The 27,013-nt window shown below is 41.4% G+C and overlaps 1 protein-coding gene across 6 annotated transcripts in view; it reads right to left on the bottom strand.

The window, feature by feature from the left end:
• Positions 1-24,568, bottom strand: part of YPEL1 (yippee like 1) — a 39,303-nt gene extending 14,735 nt beyond the window's left edge. The window contains exons 1-2 of one of the 6 annotated variants that reach the window (XM_048821952.2): positions 23,883-24,568; positions 15,815-16,097 (exon numbers count right to left, since the gene is read on the bottom strand). In XM_048821952.2, coding sequence (XP_048677909.1) covers positions 15,815-15,931 — 117 coding nt within the window. In that variant the 5' untranslated portion in view covers positions 15,932-16,097; positions 23,883-24,568. The other 5 variants (XM_048821955.2, XM_048821954.2, XM_048821956.2 and 2 more) reach the window with 5 other exon arrangements.
• Positions 24,569-27,013: the final 2,445 nt, after the last annotated feature.

The raw sequence follows: 27,013 nt of genomic DNA, 5'->3' as shown, positions 1-27,013 counted from the left end.
CTAGGTCTAGGGAGTAATGTTTTGTAAATGTACATATAGAGCTCCAAGTAGCAGCTCTACAGACTTCTAAAATAGGAAAATATCTAAAGTAGGCATGTCAAGCGATCAAAAAATTAATTATGCTGTTAAACAATAATAGAATACCATTTATTTAAATATTTTTGGATGTTTTCTACATTTTCAAATATAGTGATTTCAATAACAGAATACAAAGTGTACAGTGCTCACTTTATATTTATTTTTGATTACAAATATTTGAACTGTAAAAATAGAAATAGTATTTTTCAGTTCACCAATACAAGTACTATAGTGCAATCTCTTTATCATGAAAGTTGAACTTACAAACGTAGAATTATGCACAAATATAACTGAATTCAAAAATAAAACAATGTAAAACTTTAGAGCCTACAAGTCCACTCAGCGCTACTTCTTGTTCAGCCAATCACTCAGACAAACAAGTTTGTTTGCATTTACAGGAGATAATTCCAAGTTGTGGAATAAATGCTACTTTATAGCTTTCCTCTATGGCAGTGGTTCTCAAAGCCGGTCCGCCACTTGTTCAGGGGAAGTCCCATGGCAGGCCGGGCCTGTTTGTTTACCTGCCGCGTCCACAGGTTCGGCCAATCGCGGCTCCCACTGGCCGCGGTTCACTGCTCCAGGCCAATAGGGGCTGTGGGAACGGCGCCCAGCATGTTCCTCGGCCCGCGCCCCTTTCTGCAGTCCCCATTGGCCTGGAGCAGTGAATTGCGGCCAGTGGGAGCCGTGATCAGCCAAACCTGAGGAAGCGGCAGGTAAACAAACTGGCTTACCCCGCCAGGGGGCTTTCCCTGCACAAGCGGTGGACCGGCTTTGAGAACCTCTGCTCTATGGACCGTGTAACTCATCTAGAGAGCGTCTGTGCAGTGACTGTGTGTCCCTTATGGCTGTCTGAATATGAAATAAAGAGATTAGGAGACTTGCAACGTTCCTTGGTTCTGTTAGGATAGTGAGTGAGTCAAATCTCCTTTAACATTCATTTAAAGTATGCAGCTTTGACTCACCCATAAGAGCATGGAGGTCTTGGGGAAAAATACTGGCAGATTAATAGTTTGATTAAGATTAAATCAGATACCATCTTGGGGAGGAATCTAGGATTAGGATGAAGCAGTACTTTATATTTGTGAAAGACACTGAATGAAGCATGAGCAATGAAGCATGTAATTCAGTCATTCATCTACTATGATGGCTATGATGAAAGCACTTTTAATAGACACGTAAAACAAAGAATACCCTCAAAGAGATTTCATTAACTACATAAAGGACTAAATTGAGATCTTGTGATGGTACTGGACCCTTTATCAGTGAATACATATTGACAAGTCCTTTAATAAATTTCTTTACTGTATCATGCACAAAGACTTGACTTATCTACCAATGCATAGTGTGCAGCAATAGCTGCTAGGTAGATTTTTCAAAGAGGAAATAGACATTTCTAATAGCTTTAACTGAAGTAAGTATTAAAGAATAGATTGAACTGGTACAAATGGTGGATCTATAAACATATCATTTGCCCACTTTACAAGGCCTACTCCATTTGAGATCATAGCACTTTCGAGTTGACTGTTTTGTACAATTAATCAGTATTTGCTGCACTTCTAATAGGCAAGATTTCTCAAAATTACATCCAGATACCCCCACACAGTGAAGAGCTTGTCTATCACTGATTTCTTTAATGACCATTCATTCAGTTCTATTATATCCCTGCTATCAGGATCCTGGGTATGGGGCATGGGTAAAGGCTGGGATCTGAGTTGCAGGGGACTCAATGTAGTCTGAGTTCAGTCTAGATGGTCAAGACCAGAAGCAGCAGCCTATACTAGTGTCATGCAAGAGGATCAGGTCAGAGTGAAGGTCAATGAGCTGCATCAGAGTGGAGCCAAATTAATCAACCAAGGTAGGGTTAGTGGAAAAGAGACCAGGAGAGGTGTCAGGAGGAGAGTGGGGTCTAGGAAAACATGAACTGGGATCAGGAGCAAGGCATGGTATCAGGAACAGGGCAGCAGGGTCCGTCTTCAGCAGCAAGCTGGGGATCTGCCTAACTGTACAGACAGCCTCCAGGTGATTTCCCTAGGCTTTAAATACAGTAGAATCTCAGAGTTACGGACACCTTGGGAATGAAGGTTGTTCGTCACTCTAAGCAAGTCATTATGGGATACTCCTCAGGTAGACTGCTCAGAGTGGGGCTCACAGCTGTGCCTGCAAACCTTAGCATCTTCCCCTTCTACCTGATTGTGGCTGCCCAGCAAGTGGGGATGGGGACAGGCAGCCGGTTCTAGCCCCCTGGCTGCAAGGGTGATGAGTGAGGCACCCTGGGGCACTGCAGCGTCAGTGGTCGCACAGTGCAGGCTATAGCCCTTTAAAAATGAGCCACTCCTCGAGAGCGCAATATACAGGCAGGAGCTCAAGCTCTGGCTCCAGCAGATCACGCTCCAGGCCAGGTTCCAATAGCAGCTCCCACCCCAGCACTGGCAGCTTCCTTGCAGCATCAACAGCTGGGCTGGGGAAGTTTCTTTCCCGGACTCGGACTGAGCTTGTAAGCTTATCCCCTTCCCAGTGCAGGAAAGCGGCACAGACCCCAGTGCTGCTCCTGCTCAGGGGCTCAATGCTGTGCCTGTGAACCTCAGCATCATCACCTCCTACCTGTAAGTGGCTGCCCCACGAGTGGCAAGTAGAGGGTGGGGGTGAGGACAGGCAGCTCAGATGTGCCTACCTTTAAGATGCAATACACATACAGTACAGTACTTGCTGGTTTTGGGTGGTTTTTTTTTTTCGTCTTTGCTGCTGCCTGATTGCCATGTGTCCAGTTGACCAGTCAGTCCGTAATTCTGGTGTTCGCATCTTAGAGGTTCTACTGTAGCATGAATGGGTTAAAAAACATTCATAAATGATCTGGAAAAAGGGGTAAAACAGTAAGGGGGCAAAATCTGCATATGATACAAAACTACATGGCAGCAGTCAAAAAAGCAAACAGAATGTTGGGAATCATTAAGAAAGAGGTAGATAATAAGACAGAAAACGTCATATTGCATCTATATAAATCCCTGGTATGCCCACATCTTGAATAATACGTGCAGATGTGATTGCTCCATCTCAGAAGAGATATACTGGAATTGGAAAAGGTTCAGAAAAGGGCAACAAAAATGATTAGGGGTATAGAACAGCTGCCATATGAGGAGAGATTAATAAGACTGGGACTTTTCAGCTTGGAAAAGAGATGACTAAGGGGGGATATGATAGATGACTGGTATGGAGAAAGTAAATAAGGAAGTGTTATTTATGCCTTCTCATAACACACGATCTAGGGGGTCACCAAATGAAACGAATAGGCAGCAGGTTTAAAATCAAACAATAGGATGTATTTTTTCACACAACACACAGTCAACCTGTGGAACTTCTTGCCAAGACTATAAGACGGTTCAAAAAAGAACTAGGTAAGTTCATGGACGATAGGTCCATCAATGGCTATTAGCCAGGATGGGCAGGGATGGTGTCCCTAGCCTCTATTTGCCAGAAGCTGGGAGTGGATGACAGGGGACAGATCACTTGATGATTATCTGTTCTCTTCATTCCCTCTGGGGAACCTGATATTGGCCACTGTTGGAAGACAGGATACTGGGCTAGATGGACTTTTGATTTGACCCAGTATGGCTGTTCTTATGTAATCAGAGAATGCAGTAGGGACCTGTTCATCATGATCTCCATGGGTAGGACACCCAGCATGCTTGAGCACACAAGGGGCACAGACCATTGTTTACCACTTCACCGGGGCTGTCAAGTGGCAATGCGGACCCAGGCTCCAGACCTATGGATCCTCACACTTGCTCAGCTGGTCCACCAGGCTGTTGTCTCAGGCACAGCTAGGAAGGGTCAATCTCTCCCTGTTTGTTCATGTAACATATTGCCATTATATTGTCTATGAAGATGTGCACTGCCTTATTTTGGATCTGAGGTAGAAAAGATTTGAGGGCACAATAGATTGCTTTCAACTCAAAGATATTTATATGCAGTAACTTTTCTTGAGAATTCCAATGGCTGGCTACAGCTGTTAATTTGTTGAAATGTGCGGCTATCTCTGGTTGAAAGCACCTGAGGCAATTTTCTAACGGGGATGGCGGGTTTAAAGCTACCCCTCTTAGACTGTTGCAACACCAAGTCTACCATGTCATGTCAAGAACAGAAATATCTTTTATGGGATGGTCAATGACGTATATATGTTGTCTGCGTTTGGTCTGTAATTTAATGCTGCGTTTGATCTGTAATTTAACGTTGAAGACTTCTCATCCTGAGCTGAGAGTAAGAAGTTATCACAAGTGATTGAAGCCATAAGGCCCATAAGAACTGTAAAAAAATAAAAAAAATAAAAATATTTTTTTTCGGAGTAGGATTCTGGTAATGCACTGCTATAATGCATTGAAGCTTCAGAAATCGGTCTTCTGGCAGAAAAGCTCTGCCTACCCTAGAACTGATCCTAGAAAGTGAATCCTTTGAGTAGGCAGCAGAATTTTTTTTTAAATAAGCTATTAACATCTTGAGGAGGGAACAGGTATAAGCTATGTGCTTGGAAAGGCCTTCTTCTGATTAGGCTTTGATCAGCCAGTTGTCTAAATAAGCATAAACGGATATACCCTGGCATCTTAAATGAGCTGCTACTATGGATAGGAACTTTGTAAATACCCAGCGAGCAGCAAAAATGTCAAAAGGAAATGCCTTTGTACTGGAAACGGTCTTGTTCAATCAGAAAATTAAGGTGCTTGTGGTGCCTGGGTCTGAAGGAGATATGGAAGTATGCATCTTTCAGCTCACAAGCTGAAAACAATCTTGGGTAGTTAGCGAAAGTATAATGGATACTAGTGTCAACATTCAGAATTGGTACTTTCTGATAAAGAAAATGTGCTTCTATAGATCTAATATGGGATAAAGCCCTCCAAATATTTTCTGATATGGAAGAATGAATTTTGACCTCTGAATTCCCTTGGCACTTTCTCTATGCCTCCTGCTTCCAAAAGGGAGTGAACCTCCAATCTTAAAAAGGTCTTGTGAGAGGGGAAGGAGGAGGGTTAGGTGGAGGAGGGAACTGAATTGAATGACACATCCATCTTTTATTAGGACCAGAATCTATTTGTCTGATGTAGTTCAGAAACGCCAAGTGTTGACAAAGTGGGAAAGGTGGAGACGAGGGTTAGCTAAAGCTCCCCAACCTCACATAAAACTTGAGGGTTGACATTCAATCCTGAAGACTAAGCTGAAAGTTCCTTCCCTTTCATTCTGGGTTTAAAATACTTTCTCCTCTTCTGTGGCTGTGAAGAAGGTGGTTACTGTTGTTGAAACACATGCCTTTGGGAAAAGTGAGACAAGGAATCATAAGGATCTATTATATCTGAAGACAGATCCTGAGGTCCTTCTTCTTGCGGGTTGGGAGACACCTAATGATCTTGCACCTTTAGTTTTCCATCTGTTTTATTACTAAACAAGCCATCACCATTAGAAGGGTGATGGACAAGAGGCGCACCTCTTGAAATCAGGTCTTTTAGCTATCATATCCTATCATGGATCTGGGGAGCGGAACCAAAGATATGAACTAAAATATTAAACTTTTAGAAACAAAAACAAGAAATAGACTAATTAACCTTAACACCAGAACTAACACCTAAGAATATTAAGCTATGGCAATGGCTCTCTCTTAGAGAGAAGATCTAGATCTGATGGATCTAGTCCAGTTTATGGCCATCTGCTGCTGCTGGAAAGAACTGAGGCAGCTGGGGTACCAAGCCCTCTTTTATAGCCTCACACTAAGAATATTCAGGACCTGAGAGGTAAAGTGTGGGAGGGGCACACAATACTCCAACAACCATCGCTACGAGACGGCTCCATCATCAGAGCTGCACCTCCCAGCACATCCCATGAGTGGGAATATGCAGAGGACACTCAAAGAGCAACTTATTTTAGCACTGAAACTGCAGATAAATTACAACTTTAGCAATTAGTGTGTTTGCTCACAGGTAGTAATTTCATTATGCATAACACCATTAATTTTATTCTCTATTGTGTTATCTTTTTTCATGTTTCTATTTCAAATATACAACAATTTTACAGACTGGGAAGCTGAGATGGAGGGAACTGAAGTAACTTGCCCATGGAGAGAGAAATGACACTTCAGTGGCAGAACTAAATCTATACCTGTAAATGACTAATCAGTATATAAACCTCACTCTATGGAGGATATTGTATCAGTGCACTGTAAACATATAGTCTGTAATGCTTGTTCAGCACTTTCAAGATGTTAAGTACCATACATATGCTATTCTAAACAACTACAGTATCTCCTGTTCAGAATGGTCATGTTGGCATGTTCAGCTTCTGATTTATTCAGAAAAGATGGATTATAAGTGGCAGGAATAGATGGGAGCAGAGATTCATGATAAAGTGTGCCATCAATTATGAGATAGTACTCAAAATCCTGCCAAAGAAGTCAGCTATTTTACTTTGCAGCTGGGAAACTGTTTTTATTTGAACATTACTGAAGGTTACCGTGTAAACGTATTGCAACACTGCTTTCTGATGGTCCTAGACAATGACAACTAAATTTATAGTTGGAGTACTTCCAAAGGAGATTGTGGAATACCCGTTATTGTAGATTTTTAAGAGCAGGTTAGATAAACATCTATCCTGGATGGTCCAGGTGTACTTGGTTCTGCCTCAGTGCAGGGGGATGACCTCTTAAGGTCCCTTCCAGGCCTTCATTTCTATGATTCTATACTGCCAAAGCTTTTTCATGTTTTGTAGAAAGTCAACAAGAGCACATTTCCACACACAGTAACTCCATTCAGTTCCCTCTCTCTTCCTGTTTCATAGTATTTGGAAGGCCTAAGATATGTCCATTAAAAAAATGTTCAATCAATAGCAAGATTTTTAAAATATATTTAGCAAGCCTACTACAGTCTAATATAACTGCTTGTTGTAGCCATGTCATACAACTGGTAAGTACTGCACTACATAGTCAGTACATTATAAAGCAGTTCTAAATGTTTTCACTCTTTAAGAAGGGTAGGTACATACCTTCAACTGAAGCTCTTTGAATGCAGAATTAGGTATGAGATGCACTCCTAAGTCACATAACCTCTGTTGTAGCATCAGGTTAACTATTTTTGCCCAGGAGAAAAGGAAATTGCAGTTAAGCAAACAATTTTATGTACACCCCCTCAAGGCAGGCCAAGTGGCTTTATCCTGATGCAAAAAGCATATCAAGCTAGTTATTGCTCCACAGACAACACACACTAGACTAGGTCATGTGACTAGAGAGTTTGGCTGCACAGAAAATGACTTTAGGGGAATGACAGATGCCAACCAGGTCCTACCAAGGACTACTGCAGGCATTATGAACAATTCTGAAGTTTGACAGAGGAAGTCATTAAACATAGTGGCACTATCTGATAACAGTGTACTGTTAGTTATTCATACGTACATGTTCCTCAATTGTTATGCAGAATTGTAAAGAACAGGCAGATAAGAAATGCAAAATTTTAATCTGTCATGTTATTTTAGGTGGTGATCCACTAAACTAGGCAGAGTCAATGTTCTGATACAACACAATCCAGAGAAAAAGCATGTGTTGCAAGAAATGAAACTTGATAATTCAGTGGGTGGTACTCTTCCCTTTGAGTCAGCACTGGACCAATAACTGACTGATCCTGGAAGCAGTATCTTCTGGGTAAGCTGTAAAACAGAGGTCTTTATCACTTTTGGATATTAAAGATTCCTTGGCACTTCACAGAAGTAGTGAAAACTACTCAGAGGATTAAAAGTATTAAGTCTATAAATCAAGTTGTTTGAGTTATGAGGGGAAAGGAAAATGTGTCATACTGGTTAATTTATTCTCTTATAAAGATTAGTTGCTAGTACTCTCTAGATATAACTCTTTCTTCATACTATATCGAGGCAAGTGGAGATAGCTCTGTTCTAGCTGCTTTTCAGGGCAGATTCACCACAGGACTTCATATCAAATGGATATACTCCAAAGATTAATGATTGCTTAATAGAACAGTAGATGGAATTACACTGAGAACTAAAAAAGTCTAATGAAAAGCTGATTTTGCAAAAATGAATTTTAGAAGAGGTCCACCCTTAAAAACTATCAGTGTACACAGGGTTGGCAGACAGTATTTCTAGAAGTAGGCAAATTGATAGGCAAGACAAAATTATCTTCTTAGGCTAAAACGTGTTGGCGTCTTCAGAATTAGCTATGACAACTCTCCCTCGAACCTTCAAAAAAAAAAAAAAATCCTTGAAGAAATAAACCAAAGATTGATTTGGGGATTTAAAGTCTCCCTTTCCCCGCAAAAAAGTGCATCCGGGGAGAAAACTCCAGTTTAGAACGTTCTGAATGAGCCCTTTATGGATTTTTTCAGTAGGTGCAAAAGGTCTTTTCAGCCCACAAGGTGACCAATTATCTTTTAGAATATTCCTTATACCATAAAGGAGGGGGACAGATAAACTTCCCGGCTTGGAACATTCTAAAATGTCACATTTACTTTGTAATAGTAGAATTGGGAAAATTCTCCTCCCACCCCCACCAGCCAAAATGCAAAGGATGAAGAAAGCAGCCTTTTAAAATAACTTGGGATAAAACTGTTTTCCTGATATCCAGTTTATGCCAAGACTTCTCCTTCTCATGAACCATAGTAGGGTAGAAGTACTAATTCCTTGGAAGAACTGAATTCTGTATTCACATTGGGATAAAATCCAGGGGCTCTATTTTCCCAACACAAGATGCAAGTAACTTCCACTGAAGTAAATTAAATGTGTACTGATTCCTGGAAATGTACATATCACTGTCTTGTCGTCATGTCTTATGCAACAATGATGTTCAACCAACTGCAAGAGAAAAGCATACCTGAGCAAAAAGAGAATCATAAAGGGCAGTTTGGATAGTCAGATGATAAAGTAAAACTGAGCTGATCAGCTCAAACTGATACAATTAGGAGGATTAAAAACAAAAATTAAGCTTCCAAGCAGAGTACTCAAAAAAGCTTTTGAAGGCTTTTATACTTAGTCTTTCAGCAATGCTTCACATGGGGATCTTTGCTTAACTTTGCTGGTCTTGAACAGAAAAGGAAAACATTCAACCCATAGCAGAACAGTATTGAGGCCCCATTTGAATCATGTAAAATTATCAGCCTGACAACTGATCTGTCAGCAATCAGGCTTGTCTTTATGGCAGAAAAACAAAAGCTCCAAATCTTAGTATACTCTGGCATTGTAGATGATTTTCTAGAAACAAAGTTATTGTCTATTATGTAATCAGAATAATCTTGCTTTTCCCCGCCCCCACTGTCTCTCTTTCAACAACCATGCAATCATTTTGAGAAAGATTAGCTTCTGATGAAGTAGTAGGTCTTCCATGAGTAGATTTCATCTGTCAGTCATCCTGAACAGCTTTACTAAAAAAAGTCCTATTTTCCCAGAAAGCCTTATCTTTTAAGCAAGTGGAAATCTATTGTTACCCTCAGCTCCTTCTTCCTGGATGAATGAAAAAGCATACATAAGTTGACATGACCTTTTCAGTGATAACTTGTCCTTAAAAAACTCATCACATTTTCATTTTAATCAAACAAGTCTACCTAAGGTTTCTCCTACAGATAACTATCTGATTTAATAGTGGTCTGTTGGGACATTTCCCTTACATTATAGTCCTCCTCCTTAACCAGTCTGCTACTACGTTGGTCTTCCCTTACATATGTACTGCCCTTATGGATGAATTTTATTGCTGCCTATTTAATTAGAACACTTGCCACCTTCAGTAGACAAATGCGCTAAGGCCCAGATCCTCAAGGGTCCTAACTCCCATTGATTTCAACAGAAGTTTGGAGTCTAAATACCTTGAGGATCTAGGGCCAAATACTTCCTACTGGACAGTACATCCAGTGTCATATGTGAATGGATATTATCATTATAGGTTTTTGGTTTTTTAAACCATAATGGACGGTCATAAAAATGACCATAAATTATTGATTTTGTTTCAAGGAAATAGGCACTTGCTATCTTCTGGACAGCTCTTTCAATGAGCTTCCTCACCCTATAAGAATGCACTGGTTGAGCTAATGATCCTTGCTTTGATCTACAACAGGAGAACTCTTCAGAATACTCCCCTTATATATATATATATATATATCTCCAAGAGAGCACATAGATGACCTGTTCTATAATAGCAACAGTTTATGAAAGGTCCACGAAATTATCTATAGCCCCATAATGATCACTCTCAGAAACCTTATGAAAGGCCAAATTAAGGCTCTAGGAGACTGATTGATCTTGTAGATTCCTTCAGCTCCTGTTCTTTCTATTGATAGGAAGGCCCTTCCCCTCTCCGAAATGTATCAATATTCCAAGCTAAAAGTATAGGTTACGGAGCTTTTTTTCCAAATTCAGAACAAATACTGGAGCTGTTTTCTATGATCTTTGCTTAGGGGACCAATAAGTGTCTGCTACGATTATGGACCGATAGAAATGAGGGAGACAGACTGTAGGATGACTGAAGGGGTGTTAACAGGCCACTTCACCTTGAACAAGCCCTTGAAATATGTGCTACTTATACTAAACAATCTGTTCCACCTTACATTTAGGAGTGACAGTCTGAGTACGTTTCTGAGACCTGAAGAAGAACTGTTTAAGCTTGAATGTTTGTCTTTCACCAACAAAAGTTGGTCAAATAAAAGATATTACTTCACCCACCTTGTCTCTCAAAATTTTCATCAGGAATTTGTACCTCTTCGTGCTTCTAGTGAGCCTTCCACTTTTGTTTGTGCATGTGTGAAATCCAAATCACTTGTGAAATTCCAAAAAAGAATATGACCCCACAGAATTTCTTATTCTTGTGCCCTCCATCAGCAAAGATTTTAAAGTGTTTTACAAAGGTGGGAAAAGAAATTGGAGATTCCAGGAACTTCATTCTTGGAGGATTAATCATTACAAAACAGTAACGTAAGCTTTTACATCCAGTATCTGTTAGTCTGATGTAATTTAATTCACTGTGCAAGTTAATCAGATAGCTCAGTTCCTACAGCTACAGATTGAAAGCCAAGGACAGCCCAATTAGTCTCTTGTCTTCCTACTGAAGTGGTTAGAAGAGTGCTTGAAAAACCTTTAGTCACTTCTGTTCTCCAGGTAGCTTGTGGTAATTTGTTTGCCACACTGGCTGACAGGAAGATCTGAGCTAGGTGTATGGTTTAATTACTCCATTTGATGATGGCGAGACATGCTTACCTAAATTTCATCTAGGTTTTCACCAAAGTTCTGCCTACTATAATCTTAGCTCATGCTAGAAGCCATTCTGTGCGGTCATCAGCTTTTCAAAGCCACACCAATAAGAAAGTTCCTCAATAAAGCTTTATACAAAGCATCTTTGCACTCAGTCACCTTTCCTCAATTGTCTGCAAAATGGCATTTAGGTACTGATCTCCACATTTAGTTTAAATCACTAGACAAGAGGAGATGGTCTGTAACTAATCTTGTGGAAGCCACTGAAGTTTAAAAATCTACAGCTGAAGCTTAAAGTTTTGAAAGACCTCTCTATTGTGTCAGTCTAATCTTTTGGAAGATTATCCCTGGAGAAGATCAGCATGTCCTTGACCGAAAAAGCAAGTCAGTCATATCTACATTACCTAGAATGTGGTCTAACTTGTTTTTAGATTTCTTTGGCTTTGCAGAGATTTTCCTTGTTTGTGTGTGTTTCCAACACCCACAGTATAGCGAAAGGACTCATGACTGTAGGAAGGGAAAGTGTTTAGGTCTTTTAGCTTTTCTATCACAGTGGGGCTGAATTTAAAAACAAAAAACCAAAACTACAACCACCACCAACATGGCACTCTAACACCTTAGAGTAGGGATCCCTAGTTGTTTCATAGCATGGACCACCTTCCCTCCCATTTTGTATGAAGAAGCATAACTGTGGAAGCTATAACAATTGATTACCCAGGAAAGAGTAAGAGGAAATTAACTATAGCTGTCTTTAATCTATTTGATTTTTTAAAAAGAACAAGACATTTCACAATCTCCTCTCACAAGTATTTCTCTCTGCTGGAAACAAGAGCCACCAGCACCACATAGCAGTTTAGAAATTACTGTGTTTTGATTATCAAGTCTCGCTTGTCCTGTTTTCACTGAGGAAGCCTTGGAAAACTAGTGATGTGGAGTAGGACTGTGTAGCCCTCAAAAGAAGCACCAGGGAGACAGAATCTCTTGCTAGGCTAGCTTTTCTCTAAAGTTAAAAATAAGTCTCAAAAGAAAAAAAAAAAGAAAAAAGTTCAGCTATTTATCTTCTCCCCACCACCAATTTCCTTGTTTCAGTCTCTTGAAGCATCATAATCCCATGAGTTCTAGTACTTAAGGAAGAACAGAAAGTCACAACCAGAAAATTTCAACACCAAAAAAAACAGCAGGGGAGGGTTTACAAGGTTTCATTTCCAGTCTTTTTTTAATACATCCTAAGACAGCACAAATATCTATATGTTTCCCATGGATCACCTTTAAAATATGTTCTCAGAAAAGAAATGTTAGAGTAGACAGTATAAGGGTTAAACTACTATTCCTTCTACCTAAACAGTGTAACATCTCTAATGTTATATCCACAACTGAGTAGTATTCATAAAATGATAGCTTACATTTAGTTTTCTATGAATGAGGAAGTGACAATTTTAATGGTTGGCCTTTAAGTCATGCACTCTTTTCTTAGAATTTCAATCAAAGTACTATTCTTCAAGGCAATTCATAGTCTGCAGTACAGCATATTTATTTATTGCAATTGTATACAATCAAGGTCAAATGTATACCAACAGCCTCTGGAGTACAGTGTCACCCCTGTTAACTTTTTGTTTAAAATATCTTCACTGTTGCCACACATACCAGATATATTCATGTTCCCATTATTTTAATGAATACATGTTTTAAGAGGGACTACATTGGAGAGGAGGGACGGTTTGTAAGAATGACAGAAGAAAATTCAGAATTACAACTATCAATTATGTTTGGGTATAATTCTAAATACAGTGCCTTAATATATAATTCAAGTATGTTAATGGTCTGTTTTAAGATAGCATCGAAGGTTTAAAATTCTAACAGTACAATTACAGGGGTTTTTGTTTGTTTGTTTTTGTTTTTTAAAGTTAGTAGTGAACTCTTCATTTTCCTAGTGGGTGCACTGTGTGTCGTAGAGGCTTACAGGTAGGTTACAAGATTCCACATTAGGAATTAATACTCTGTGCTGAAAGAAACCCCCCACCCCAAATGTAGAAGCGTTCTCATAACATTATATTTGTCTATGCACTCTTACAAAGTCTCTCTCTCACACATGCTGAGCTTTAAATAATTGAACGTTTTCCCTTTCATTTGCCTTTATTGCCCAGGTCCCAACTATAGCAGTACAGTAGGTCAGAAAGCAGCAAAGACTCAAGTACATTTTTATTTACAAGCAAAAATACACCTCACATTTAATGCATTTCTAGATTGGACACACAACATTTACCAACAGATTATGACAACATAAAGGCAGGAAATTCAGAGTTCACGGAATGTTGGCCATAAATGTGATTTTGCTGACTTGCCAATCTGCAAACATTTGAAAGTTTGGTAGCTTGTTTTATGAGAAACCTTCACTGGAGAATAAGAAACCAGTATTAAACAAGAGACTTTATATTATATACCCGAATCCTTCCTGGCTGGAAGACATTGCTTAGGCTAAATTTATTTGAACACATGGGACTTAGATCTTTTATTGAAAAAAAAATCTCTATACACTCAATAACCCCTCTTCAAAGTTTTACGGTCTCAGGTTTTTAATCCTTTCTAGACAATTTAAAGTTGTAGTACGAACCTATGATCCAACTGGAGCATATATTCAAGAGATATTCTTATTATCAAGACCTCTTTCAAAACCTTTATACATATCTGCCTGTCTGGGAATTATGGTAAACCTTAATACTGTCAAACTAAAGAGCTTCTTGTATCACATTTAGATGACTCTAGAAAAGTCTACTGGATGAGAAGTTAGATACCAACCACATGTGGGGGATCTCATTTTTTTCTTGAAAGTTCAGTGTTCTAGCTTTCTTTCTGAACTTTGCTGGTAAAGTTTGCCATATTCCTCCTCCATTTGTTTAGTATGAAATGCGATTCCCAGTAACTCCACAGGTCTGGAAAACATTCCCCCGCTCAATTATTCAAATCTAACCTTCCACTTACTTACAGTGTGTGTTGAATAATGAAGTCATGTCTCCTTCTTGAAATTTATAGTGGAGTGTTGCTGAAGAAAAGGCGATTCTTACCTTAATATTTTTCTTTGTGATTAAAAGAAATTTGAATCACATTTCTGCCTGTATTTTCCTACAGTTTTTTTTAAACCAATATTTATGATTACTAGAACTAAAGAGCTTGCATCTTTTCTGAATTTAATAAACGTATGCTTTTGACAGCACTTTGTATATAGTCAGTTTCAATGTTTTGCATTTGATCAGTCACACTTCCTGCTTTGTGCATTAGCACAGCACATCACACCCTTTCTTTTGTTTTGGTTTTTTTTTGGGGGGGGAGGGCGGAGGAGAGGAGAAGAACAGGAGGAAGGGAAGAGAAGAACAGGCCTGCAAGAAGATATCTACAAGCAATACTGCAGCAAAACTGCCGACATTTGTGTGTGGTGCCAGAAGTGTCATCTCCTCCCAGGAGAGGAGTACAAAAGGTTGAGGTGGAAGTTAAGGGGTGTGTGGCCCAAGGAACCTCCTTCACTCCCCAGGCCTCTGCACAGGACTAGAGAACAATGAAGGTACTTAAAAGGAGTGGCTTCTTTACTTCCTGGGACTCCTCAAGGAAGCAGCTTTACTTCAATGCTGCTAAAGATACCAGCAGGCAGGAGCAACAGAGGGTGATGGCAGGGAACAGAGAAGATGGAAATAAATAAGGGATGGCCCCAAGAAAGCTGTTCTCTGGCTCAACCACTCTACCCCCATCCCCAACACACACCACCATTAAAAACAAAAAACACCAAAGTTTGAAAATTGAATTGCATTTTTTCCTTAGAAAATATTTACAGGGTGCTCCATCAGAAACCTAATTTGACTTAAAGCACCAACTGTCACTTTATATTTTCCCCTGGATATTAAATTTTACTAAATGATTATGGAGTCTTAGTTTCTTTCCACAATTGATATAAAAGGACAGGGCTAGATCATTTCAAAAGCTTCAGAATTTCTTTTTGAAATTTAAACTTGAGACTGCTTGAACATTCCTCAGAGTAATCCATTTTTTAAGCTCCACAAATTAACCAGATGGTATATAATAATGAGAACGAAGAAAGGGTTTAGATAACGTAGTGATGGACTTCATGTTGATCCACTGGATTGTGTAATACAAGCTAATTTTGTGACCTCTACTAGATTAATCTTTTTAATCAATTTAACAAGAATAATTTCCCAATCCTGAGCTCTGTACTTCCCTCATACAGTTTCCTTCCTTAGCAAATTTATCACATCTAATCCTGGTCTGATAAAGACCAGGCACATCTCAAAAGTAGCACCTACCTGTCATTCGTGGGGGGTTACGAAGATGGGGCTTTACACGAAGTTTCCAGAAAACATCCATTCCTCTGTATAATGCACCTATGACCCAAGAATGGAGCTCTTGGGAAGATACTTTGAAGTATGCATCAGATTTATACCACTTATGTATTGGAAGTACTGACAACAATTTTGGTTAAAAAACCCCACATGAAGTCTCTAAACAAATCACTTGCCTTGGAAATCAATTCATCATGATTGGCTAGGTGGGCTCTGCAGTGGATACAGCTGTAGGTTCGGTGACAGTTCGGCAGGTAAGCCTGGAACGTTTTTGATTTTGTCATTTTTACCATCTCTGCTGGTGGCTCCTCACTCAGCTCAGGGCTGGCACTTGAAGAATTACAACTTTGCTGAACTCGCTGACAAAAAAAACACTGGAAAATGCAAGCAAAAGCCGTTGTTGTTCTGGAGCGTGTGTGGCACTTTCCACACAGATGCCACAAGAGAAACAGTCACAACCTGCAAGTAAACAGAGAAGACAACTTTTAAAAAGCCAGGAATACAGTACATTCAACTATTCTCTTGGATTTCAGAACTTTAACCTCCCTCCATCTCCCCTTCAAAAAACTCCACAACCCATTAACACAATGGACATCTTTGTTTAGCAGCCTCAGCAGAAAGGCAAAATATTAAAAGGAATGGAGACTGAACTAGCTTTTCAACAACTTTGGTAGACACTAAAATAAGAAGTGGAAATAGTGTGGGAAACCTGCACTTGCTAAACTCATAAACCCATGCTAAACTCCAGAACACACAGGAAGTGGGGAGTTGTGTCTATTTTTCAATTTCCAGGGCATTTCACAAGCACTGGACTTGAAGTCAAATGTGATACATACACAAAACAAAATCTTGACCAAAAATTTGCACTATTTTGAGATCAGACTATTTCCCAGCTATAAAGTTCAAGCTTTTTAGACCAGTTTTCTGTCCACTCCGACTATTCAGTTTTTTCAGCTATTTTTCCCCCCTTACTCTACCAAAATAATCTTAATATCTAACAAATTTCAGTAGTGGAGAACAGATTCTACAACCTACACATAAATATTAAGAATTCTGTTTTCTATGTTCAAAATGCTGTACACATTCTTGATCCTCAGATCTCCTTAGAGGAAATAACATATTACATACACTGACATTTTATATAAATATACAAAAAATGAAGGCTACACTTTTCTATCATCTTCTACCTTGAAAGTCAAATTTGCACCTGCACGCTACAGATCTGTTTACTAAAACATTACTTAATAGATTACGTGACTCAAAGCAACTGAACAATCCAAGCATGAAGACTACTACAGTAATTCAGTGATACTGTACAAAAGATCACCTATTATGCCACCAATCATTATGCGGCTGGTATGGTGGATCAATAACAGAAGTATTGAAAGAAAAGTGTCAATGTAATAGTTCACTGTATTTCTGGTCTTTTCTATTGGCTTTATGAAAAGTGAGAATAAAAAGCACAGGTACGGTTTACTAGCTAGATAATATGAGAGTTAAAGAAAAAAAAGTTTACTCTTTCCTGTTAAGCAGTAGCCTATGTATAGCTGGTAACTAAAATTGATTTGTTCATCTGAGTTGATGAACCAAAAAAACCCAAACAAAAAGTTTAATGCTGCTATATGGAAGAAATAATCAACCACCACCTAGAACTCAAACTATTTTTGTATAGGTTTAAATGAAATTTGGTTTGACAAAACAATGAAACAAAAGATATCAAGTATAAATCATGTGTGACCACCATGACAACGTGCTTTCCATTTAAAGCCACCCACCCTTACATAACTTTGCATTTTATTTTCCAACTGCTTTATTCAATAGTTGGAAAAAAGAGGCACCACCTGAAGTATTGTTAACACTTCAAAATGCAGAAAGGTGATTTACTTCTCATATTGCCACAGAATATAAGTTTAGCTATGAGTTTATACTCCTGAATTACATGGATTCCACTGACTGCTTTGAGGAAGCAATTTATAAATAAATCATCACAAATCAGACTGTCTTGAGAAACAACCATATGAGCATATAATGCCTGCTTCAGGAGGCATAAAGACCACGTGCATCAGCTGTTTTTGAATTTTTACCTCAAGCTAATAAAAGGATGGGTGCATACTTTATAAAAATTAAAGAACTTCAGTGAATTCTATTTGTATAGTACATAATTAACTGTAAGGAAACAGTCCTCAACTAAAACTTAGAGGGATGTGTACATTAAAAAAATAAGTAAGTAATGGGAACATGCTGCCAATAAGGGCACATCCTCTGTTCATAACAAGGCCTACCTGCTTTCCCCAAGAGTTTTTAAGGGGGGGCAGGAGTGAAGAAAGATGAAGTATGAAGAATGGAAAGGATCTGGCAGGTAACTAATTTCACAGTTTTTGAATGTTCACCTAATATGCACGGATTTTAGAGTGAACATGCATCCAGAGCCCAAGATAGGTACATATGAAATAAATCTAGACAAATAAGACACATGGATAAACACCAATATTGTAGACCTAACCCCAATGTAAAATGTTTTACTATAAACCTATTAAGTTGTCATACATTTTTATATTTCCTTTCCCCATCCTTGCCAGCGACAAGGACGTGTGTCAAAAAATTCTTTATTGTAGGCTGCTACTCCTGTCAGTTTCAATACAGGATGAATTACAATGCACATCACTATGGCATCATTATATTCTCTTGGCATAGCCATCATGAAATATCATTGCGTTTTAAGATCTAAGGATAGTATTAGAAGTATAAAACTACTATGGAGAAATGCAATGTACATGCAAAGAAAGAAACCACCCCTCAAAAATCCATCAGGGCTTGAAAAATCCACTACCCAGGTAGCAGGGAGAGGACCAAGCCAATTTCTGCAGATTTGGTAACCTGCAAATGGAGGACAGGGGGGCTTCTGCTCTCTCATTTCTCTATGACCTCTTAAGAAACCCTGAAAGTTGTCCATATCCCTACCCCCTCAGATTTGGAGACTTTAGACCTAATCCAAAACCACTGTTTGGGCTTTGTATCAGGTCCCAAAACTCCAAGACTAAACAGGATCTTAGTTTCTAAAGTAAAAAATACACACAGAAATTGTAGAGCTTTGGATCAGGCCTCTTAGGATGATGACTGAAGAACTAGTGAAATAATGACATTACAAGAGGTAATCGAGTGAAAGTTAACCAATTTAAAATATCCCTTCTACTCTAAAGTCAGACTGTTTAAAACTCTAGTTTGAGTTTCATTTAAATCCAAGTGATGGAAACTTGAGTAAAGGAAGTCTTTTGTTAAAGACTTGACATTTTTACCCCTTCAATTAAAAAGTGTTGACCTCAAACATTCCCAAGACCTCCCAGAGCTCCTTTGGCAAAGCCACATTCTCCTCATCTCCAAGGAGAGAGACCCCACAGGTTTTTGCACATCATAAAGCAGTCCTTCCTATGTTGCTTCAAAACAAACAAAAAAAAGGGGAGGGGGGAGGCAAGCAAGCTTCCAAACCTGAACTAAGTCAATGCAATTTTCTCTCCCTAAGCCTGCAGATAAAAAGTGCCAGAGAAAAAGCACTACTGCCCATAACTGTGCTAAGAAGTAAAAAAACCAAACATGTCTAGGGTCAGTTTCCAGAGCTGCTTCCCACAGGGCTCTGAACTGCAGTGACTGTCAAGAACCATGACAATTGCATATTATTGCTACTTAGACCACAAATGTCTAGCCAAGACCATGACCCACAGGTTTCCCTGAAAATCTGAATTTACACAGAATTCTGAAGTCAAAAAATGAGAAGTTTTACACAGATTCCAAATTGTGCAATTCAAGATACCAGCCTCTATGTGCCCTTCCCTTCAGCAATATGAGTTTAGGGAAGGAATAGCAGGAATTTCTGATGGAGAGGCTTGCTACTTGCAGGCCTCTGGGAAGCAGGAGCTGCAGCAATACATTTTCAGTTACTGGACAACAGTGATGTCATCAGATCTGCACTTTCAGTCTCTTCTGACTGGCTGTTTGCCTTCTCCTCCTTCCAACTCCTCCCTCACTATCTCTCTATTAACAGCCTTATTTCCCCTGCCATCCTTCTTTCTCTCTCCATAACACCACACTCTCCTCCTCTTCACCCTCAAGAGTGTTGTTGATTTATTTCCCTCATCCATTCTCCCTCACTCTAACACATAAAAGTAGCAAAGGCACGTAAACTATCATGATATAGCCTGAACCTCCTCCCTCCCCCCAACAATTTATCTGGTCTTGTGGCTTTTAGGCTTTATGCCCTTCCAGGCAGGAACGGTCTTCTTGAATGTTCGTACAATTCATGACCCAGTGCTCCCCACATCCTGACTGGGGCCTTAGGGCACTCATTCAATATGTGATTAGTAAAGAATACCATTTGCTCCTGATTTATTTTGGGTTTCCTCATTAAAAAAATTATACACAGCTCATAACTTCAGTGTTAGGTGGAATTAATTTTTTTTAAATTGGCAGATTCCTTTTATAAGATGTGTCATAAAAGAACTTTACCAACTCAAACTCCTTTAGCTGTTGTCCAAAGGGGAACCAAATATTAGGTTACAGGCTTACTATCTGTATCCCTGAAGGCATTAATTGAGTGACTTAGAAAGTTCTGAATTTTACTATCACTAGTTTTCAAAATATAAATCATGTTGGGAAAAGATGGAGAGTTAAATAATAACCCTCAGAGCAAAGCCTTTTATTTGCTAGTTAAAATAGAAATTGTTTCTCTGATGCCAAGATGCAGAAACCACATGACTTCAGTGTATTTTTTCCCTGTTTAAATAACTCAACACACTCTATTTCACTGCTGTCAAAAAGAAAAAAGCCACTAAATAATAACGAGAAAATATAAAATTGTATCCATGACACATGATGAAAATTAGAAAAAACAGCTCCCAGTCCCCCAAAAAGCACATAATCCAAGAACATATTGGAGTACTTAACCTCTTTTCTTGATTGGAAAGCAATAACCACAAGCATAATACATGAAAATAAGTCTGCAAATATGTACAGTCTAACCATCTTTTAAACTATGGCATATATGACTCAAGAAGTACTAGCCTTAAAGATACTCCAAAAGTTAGTTCCTTATTCTAGGTTACTAATAATTATATTTATAAAAAGAAAAGGAGTACTTGTGGCACCTTAGAGACTAACCAATTTATTTGAGCATGAGCTTTCGTGAGCTACAGCTCACTTCATCAGATGTTTACCGTGGAAACTGCAGCAGAATAGGTTTTCTCACATCCCCCAAATAGAGACTGGGAGTGGCTAAGTCATTATGCAAGGTAGCCTGTTTCCTCTTGTTTTTTCCTACCCCCCCCCCCCCCAGATGTTCTGGTTTAACTTGGATTTAAACTTGGAGAGTAGTCAGTTTTGATGAGCTATTACCAGCAGGAGAGTGAGTTTGTGTGTGTATGGGGGTGGGGGGGGATGTGAGAAAACCTGGATCTATGCAGGAAATAGCCCGACTTGACTATGTAAAGAGTTGTCACTTTGGATGGGCTAGCACCAGCAGGAGAGTGAATTTGTGTGGGGGGGTGGAGGGTGAGAAAACCTGGGTTTGTGCTGGAAATGGCCCACCTGTTGATCACTTTAGATAAACTATTACCAGCAGGACAGTGGGGTGGGAGGAGGTATTGTTTCATATTCTCTGTGTGTATATAAAGTCTGCTGCAGTTTCCACGGTAAACATCTGATGAAGTGAGCTGTAGCTCACGAAAGCTCATGCTCAAATAATCGGCTGTTCCTCTGAAACCTGTCATTATGCAAGGAATTATATTTATAAAATTCATCAGGATCAAAGATGTTCAGCATTTTACCTTCCTCCTTGCAGTGTCAAAAGTTACAGCTCTTAGATACCATGCATAAACTAGCTTCGTGTTGAGCACATACAAACACCATGACAAAATCTAGCAGTCAAACAATCTCAACAGTATCCAAATTTACTTTAAATGTCTACTTATGGGTTAATATCTCAACTCTGCACAATCATCTAGCAACAGAAATAAGAGGGCCAGTTGCAAAAGGGTTCAGAGTTAAGAGGAATGATTCTTACTATTCAAAAATATTAAAAACAAAATAAATTTCCGTATTAGAGTGCATGTTGGAGGGTGTGGTATAGGAGATGGAGCTTCAGAAACTAACATTTTAAAGATAATTCTCAGTTTCACCTTGAAAACTGCTTCTTGATCCCTCCATTATTGGAGGCTGACAACGTTTACAATTCTTAAAACATGCTAACTATTTGAACAAAGAAACTTAGCATTTAAATCTGAACTTACAATTCATAGATTTCATCATGTAATTTCAGTTCTGCTGCCATCTAGCAGCATGACATCACTGAATGGGATGTCCAAATATGGTAGCCAAGTATCAGCCAATCCTAATGAAGTGGGCAGTCCCCAACCATGCTCCCGGATGTGTAAACAAACAATGAGAGGAAGCATGTTAAAGCAGATGTAGTCTAAGGACAGTACGATTATCCACCAGGTAACCGACATTAGTACTGGAATTTCAGATCTATGTAACTGAACATTTTAGTCTATCTTGTTTAAGAAGGATAGCAGCTGACTTGTAGCTCAAAGCTTTTAACATTTAATAAATATGCCATCTTCGTAACATTTCTCATTGTTATTCCTAACAGCTTATTTTTTGGAGAGGTTACCTTATAGAGTTGTGTGTAAACCTTTGACTCCCTTTTCATGATTTAAAACAAGAGACTTCTCAAACCTATTCCTGATTTGAAATGTATTTAAGTTTGGCACCTAAGTCAGCAACAAGGCAACTACAGACTAAAATTCTCAGTCCTTAAGAAATTCATAGCTAAGTTAGATATATTAATTCAACCAAAATATATCGGTTTCTTGACAACTTAGTAGTTAATTCAGTTGAATGACTGTCTAGGCTGTTTTCGCACCACTCTTAGTAAGCTCAATTCAAGACTCATACCGGGAATTGTAATGACAAAAATAAAATAAAGTAGAAAATAGTTAACTCAAGGCTCCTGAGTATTTAAGGGGCCTCTCTCCTAATCCATTCAATACAAAAATGCGGGAAGGGGGGAAATGAACGTTTTGTCTGGCACCAACAAGCCCGACACGGTTTTTTTGTTTTAAATGCACAAACTGCCATTCGAGTACACTTCCTTTTTAAAAAAGAAACGCACGAAAGTCAATTTAATCAGATACGGTTCCATGTTTTCAGCTCAAGCAAAACACACTGCAATACATCATATCGACAATTATTAAATCTCATTCCTGATTTTTAGTAGCCAGTGTATAGATAAATTAAAACAAACACAATTAAGCTGAAAGTTACCTCCACAGATCGATCTTGGTTTCCCCTCTGGAAAGTTTTAAATAGTAAGCGATTATTCTTCTGTTTAATTCTATTTCAAGCTCGTTTTGCAAATAAGTTTTCAGCCTCAGTATCAGCAAGCAAAGTTACCTGTGTAAATGGTGCTGCTTTTCGTTTGCAACAGTATCTACGAGGCTTACAGGACAATGTAACTTTTCATAAAAGCCGCAGCAGCGAAGAAGGCAACAGAGATCAGTCCCTTCAACCTGCCCGCGCCTCAGCCCTGGGCACGGTTGTGCAGCAGCAGCAGCCGGGGGAGGGGGAGATTTCACAGGGCTTTGCATGCAAGGTGGGGGGGACCCTGATCCGTCAGGGCTCTGCAGTCCGGCCAAGCGACCTCCGGCCCCAGCAGCGATCCCTGCAGCCTCCGTGCGCCGCGGCCTGCCCCGGATCGCACCGCAGGACCTCGGAAAGGGCTCGCAGCGTCCCCACTGTTTACAAACAAAGCCCCGCGCCTGGCAGGCGCCTGCCCGCGGGGGCTGGCCGAGTTAGCCCGCTCCAGCCGGGGAGGCGGGTCGGGCGCTGCGCTGGGACAGCTAGAGGCGAACTATCGGGAATCCGCCGGGCTGGGAAGGGGCGAGCCGCCCTCTGGAGCCGCGGCGCCCTCTGGTCTGCTACCCCCGCAGCAATGCAAGGCCTCACAATCCGCCCGGTAACACGGCGGCTGCAGCCGGTCGGGCAGCTCTGCCGTCACTTCCAGGCGCTATAAATAGAGCCCGAGCCCGCCGGGCCAAGCCAGGAAAGTTGCCTCGGCTTCCCGCCTCACCAAAAGCCGCCGCCGGGTCCTTGAGGCGCGGGGAGGCAAGGCCACGGCTGGCTACGGACCGGGGCGGCGGGTCCCTCGGGTTGGGGGAGCGGTTGCCGGGTTCGCTGCGCGGGCTGGGTACTCACCGGCGGCTCGGCTGCCCGGGCCGGACCCCCGCGGGCTCCGCGCAGCTGTGGGTCCCCCCGTTCCCTCCCTCCGCGGGGGGCTGGCTTGGCGCGGGGAAGGCGCAGCCTCCGTCGCTGGGGCCAGGGGCGGGTCTAGTGTCACTGGCCCCTCATGCCCCGCTCAGGTGGCGGCTCTGCGTGCGCCGGGGGGGGGGGGGTCCGTCCCCCTCCCCAGGCTCAGGGGCGTCTTCCCCGCGGCGGCGGCGGCTGCAGCGCCCAGGGTCATCAGGGGAGCCGGGGGCCGGGCCCGAGTCTCCTCCCCTCGGGACCGAGAGGCGGCCGAGGCATCCCGCGCCCGCTAGGCTCCTTTGTTTTGTTTTCCTCTCCCTGAGCCTCGCTGCCGGGCTGCTGCAGTTAAACCGTCTCCGAAGAACGGTGGCTGCGGCCAATCAGAACGCGCGTGCCGGGAGGGGGAGAGCGTGAGAGCCAGCGCGCTCCACCAGTCAGCCCCCGGGAAAGCGCGCGACGCCAAATCCCCCTTCCTCCTCCTCCTCTTTCGGGGGGAGAGCGCGAGACAAGGGAACGCGTGGTCGAGCCGTTTGCGACCTGCGTTCCCTACGTGCAAAGAAGTGGAACGCTGTGGGTGTCCAATGGGAATGGAGGCCTCGCGCCAGAGCGAGGCTGCTGCGCGCAGTCTGGCCCGGGAGACGGGGATTATAAATAATAGGCGGCGCGTGCGGGGTCCTCCGGCGACCGCGAGCCCCGCCCGGGGACTCCGCCTCGCTACACTGTGTCCCCCTCAGCTCGCGTCGCGTCGCGTCGCGGGGCGGCTGCCGTCTGCGCCCCCGAGCCGCTTCATTCGCGGAGCGGCGGCGGGGTGAGCGGTGCGCGCAGAGCCACGCTGCCGGGCTGGGACTGGGGGCAGACAGAGCCTGGGGCCCTGGGCCGTTGCCACGGAGGGCGGTCTTGGCCCAGGCTCAAGGAGAACGTAACCGCCGCGAACCCCCGTCCGCCCAGGGAGATCCCGCAGAGGGCCAGTGGTAGCAGGCTCGGCTCGCCAGAGGGACGGTGGCGACCAGGACCAATGGCCGCAGCCCGACAGTGAAAGCCGCGCTCTGCGGGGCACGGCGGAGAAGTGGGCTCAGTGAAAGAGGGCGAACACAAGAGCTGCCCAACAGGGCCCCCTGCCACGCAGCGACTCCTCCCTGGGGAGCCTCTCGCCGGCTCTCTACAATACTAATGGTTGTTTCCACAAAGCCCCAAAATACATCCTCCCCCATACTAACACTTGTTAAAACTTCCAGATTCAATAAGATGAGGGGTAGGTTGGGGATAAGAGTACATCGGGGCCCCTTGAACTCCTTGGGGACAGAAGCATTCTGCCACCGCTAGTGCCAGGAAAAGGGGATCTTAGCCCCCTTCATTTCCCTTGGTGCTTGCCATGGCCTGACCCCTGAATTATCGTTTCTGGGGACAGCTCCACCTCACTCCAGCTGACACCCTGCACGCTTTCTCGCAGGCAGGATTTTTTTTAATCTTTCCTTTTCCTGTCTTGTTTTTTGTTTCTGATTAGTACACACTATTGTTTAAAGGAGACAAAGGAAAACAATTACATTTCAATAGACAGCGAGAGATAAGAAAAAGGCAAGGTAATCAGTAGTCCAAATTCTAATTCTAAGGTGGCCCCAATAATTATGATGCTAATTACAACATTTGGCATACAGAAAAATGGGTGGGAACAGAGAAGTTTGTTTTGACACAGGAAAGAAAAAGCAGCAATGACTTATGGTTGATTTTTTTTTTCAGAGCAGTCTGAGGGATTTAGATACGCATCTTCCATTAATTTTAATGGAAGATTTGTCTAAAATGCCCTGTGCTATTTTGAAAGTTTAAACCTATTCCTCCTCTTTGTAAATTGCTTTGAGATCTAGAGCTGGAAAGTGCTCTAAAAGAGTTAGGTATGATTTTTATCATTATTTATTTTTGCCTTCGATCTTCTCTTTCAAGAGACAAAATAAATACAAAGGCTGGTTTGCTTTGGTTCTGCACTCTTAACTCCTGAGGCCAGCAGGAGCTGGGAGGCGTGTACTCAGACTAGGAGGAGCACTTCACCATAATAAACTAAGAATGACCAGAATCCCTCATTCTGCCATTCATGGCTTTAACCCTGAGTCCCAACCTATGTTACATAGATACTTCACAATAGTATTTGCCCCCCTCACCTCATTTATTCCTAACCAATACTGAGTCATTTGTTTCTTAGGACCTCCTACTGTACATCTTTAATTCTTACTGACTTCAGTGGGAGGTAAGGGGGGCAGTAGAGTTTACGAATTAGAATAACATAATTCACTTTTATAGTTGCCCTTGAGATGATGGGTTGTAATCAGTAAATCATGTGTGAGTTGTGGTTAGTCATAGTTCCACATTTCAATATCCAGAAAACTAGTGTGCATTTTTCCTGTTGTATACTTCCACCTCCTCAGTACTGATTTCAGTGTTATTCTCAGCTAGTTGTAAGTACAAGGAAAAAATCAAATTTCCATGATAAAAAGTTAATGCAATGAGAAAAACACTAGGAAACAGCCCTTTGTAAACATTTATGGGGCCAATACAGTAGATTTTTTTTGCCAAACATTTCCTATTCTTGATATAGTAATTTCAGCTCCATCATTGGTAGCAATGGTGCAAATTTCAGAGTAACAGCCGTGTTAGTCTGTATTCGCAAAAAGAAAAGGAGTACTTGTGGCACCTTAGAGACTAACCAATTTATTTGAGCATGAGCTTTCGTGAGCTACAGCTCACTTCATCGGATGCATACTGTGGAAACTGCAGAAGACATTATATACACAGAGACCATGAAACAATCCTCCCACCCCACTCTCCTGCTGGTAATAGCTTATCTAAAGTGATCATCAAGTTGGACCATTTCCAGCACAAATCCAGGTTTTCTCACCCTCCGCTCCCCCCCCCACACACACACAAACTCACTCTCCTGCTGGTAATAGCCCATCCAAAGTGACCACTCTCTTTAAAATGTGTTTGATAATCAAGGTGGGCCATTTCCAGCACAAATACAGGTTTTCTCACCCAAATGTTAGCATTGACAGGGCACAGATGGTTACTTTTTATTTAAGCGTCTTGATGTCTAT

The sequence above is a fragment of the Caretta caretta genome, chromosome 15, assembly GCF_965140235.1.
Source record: "Caretta caretta isolate rCarCar2 chromosome 15, rCarCar1.hap1, whole genome shotgun sequence".
NCBI lineage: Eukaryota > Metazoa > Chordata > Testudines > Cheloniidae > Caretta > Caretta caretta.
The sequence above is the reverse complement of the archived record's forward strand: the minus strand, read 5'-3'. Positions and strand labels throughout refer to the sequence as shown.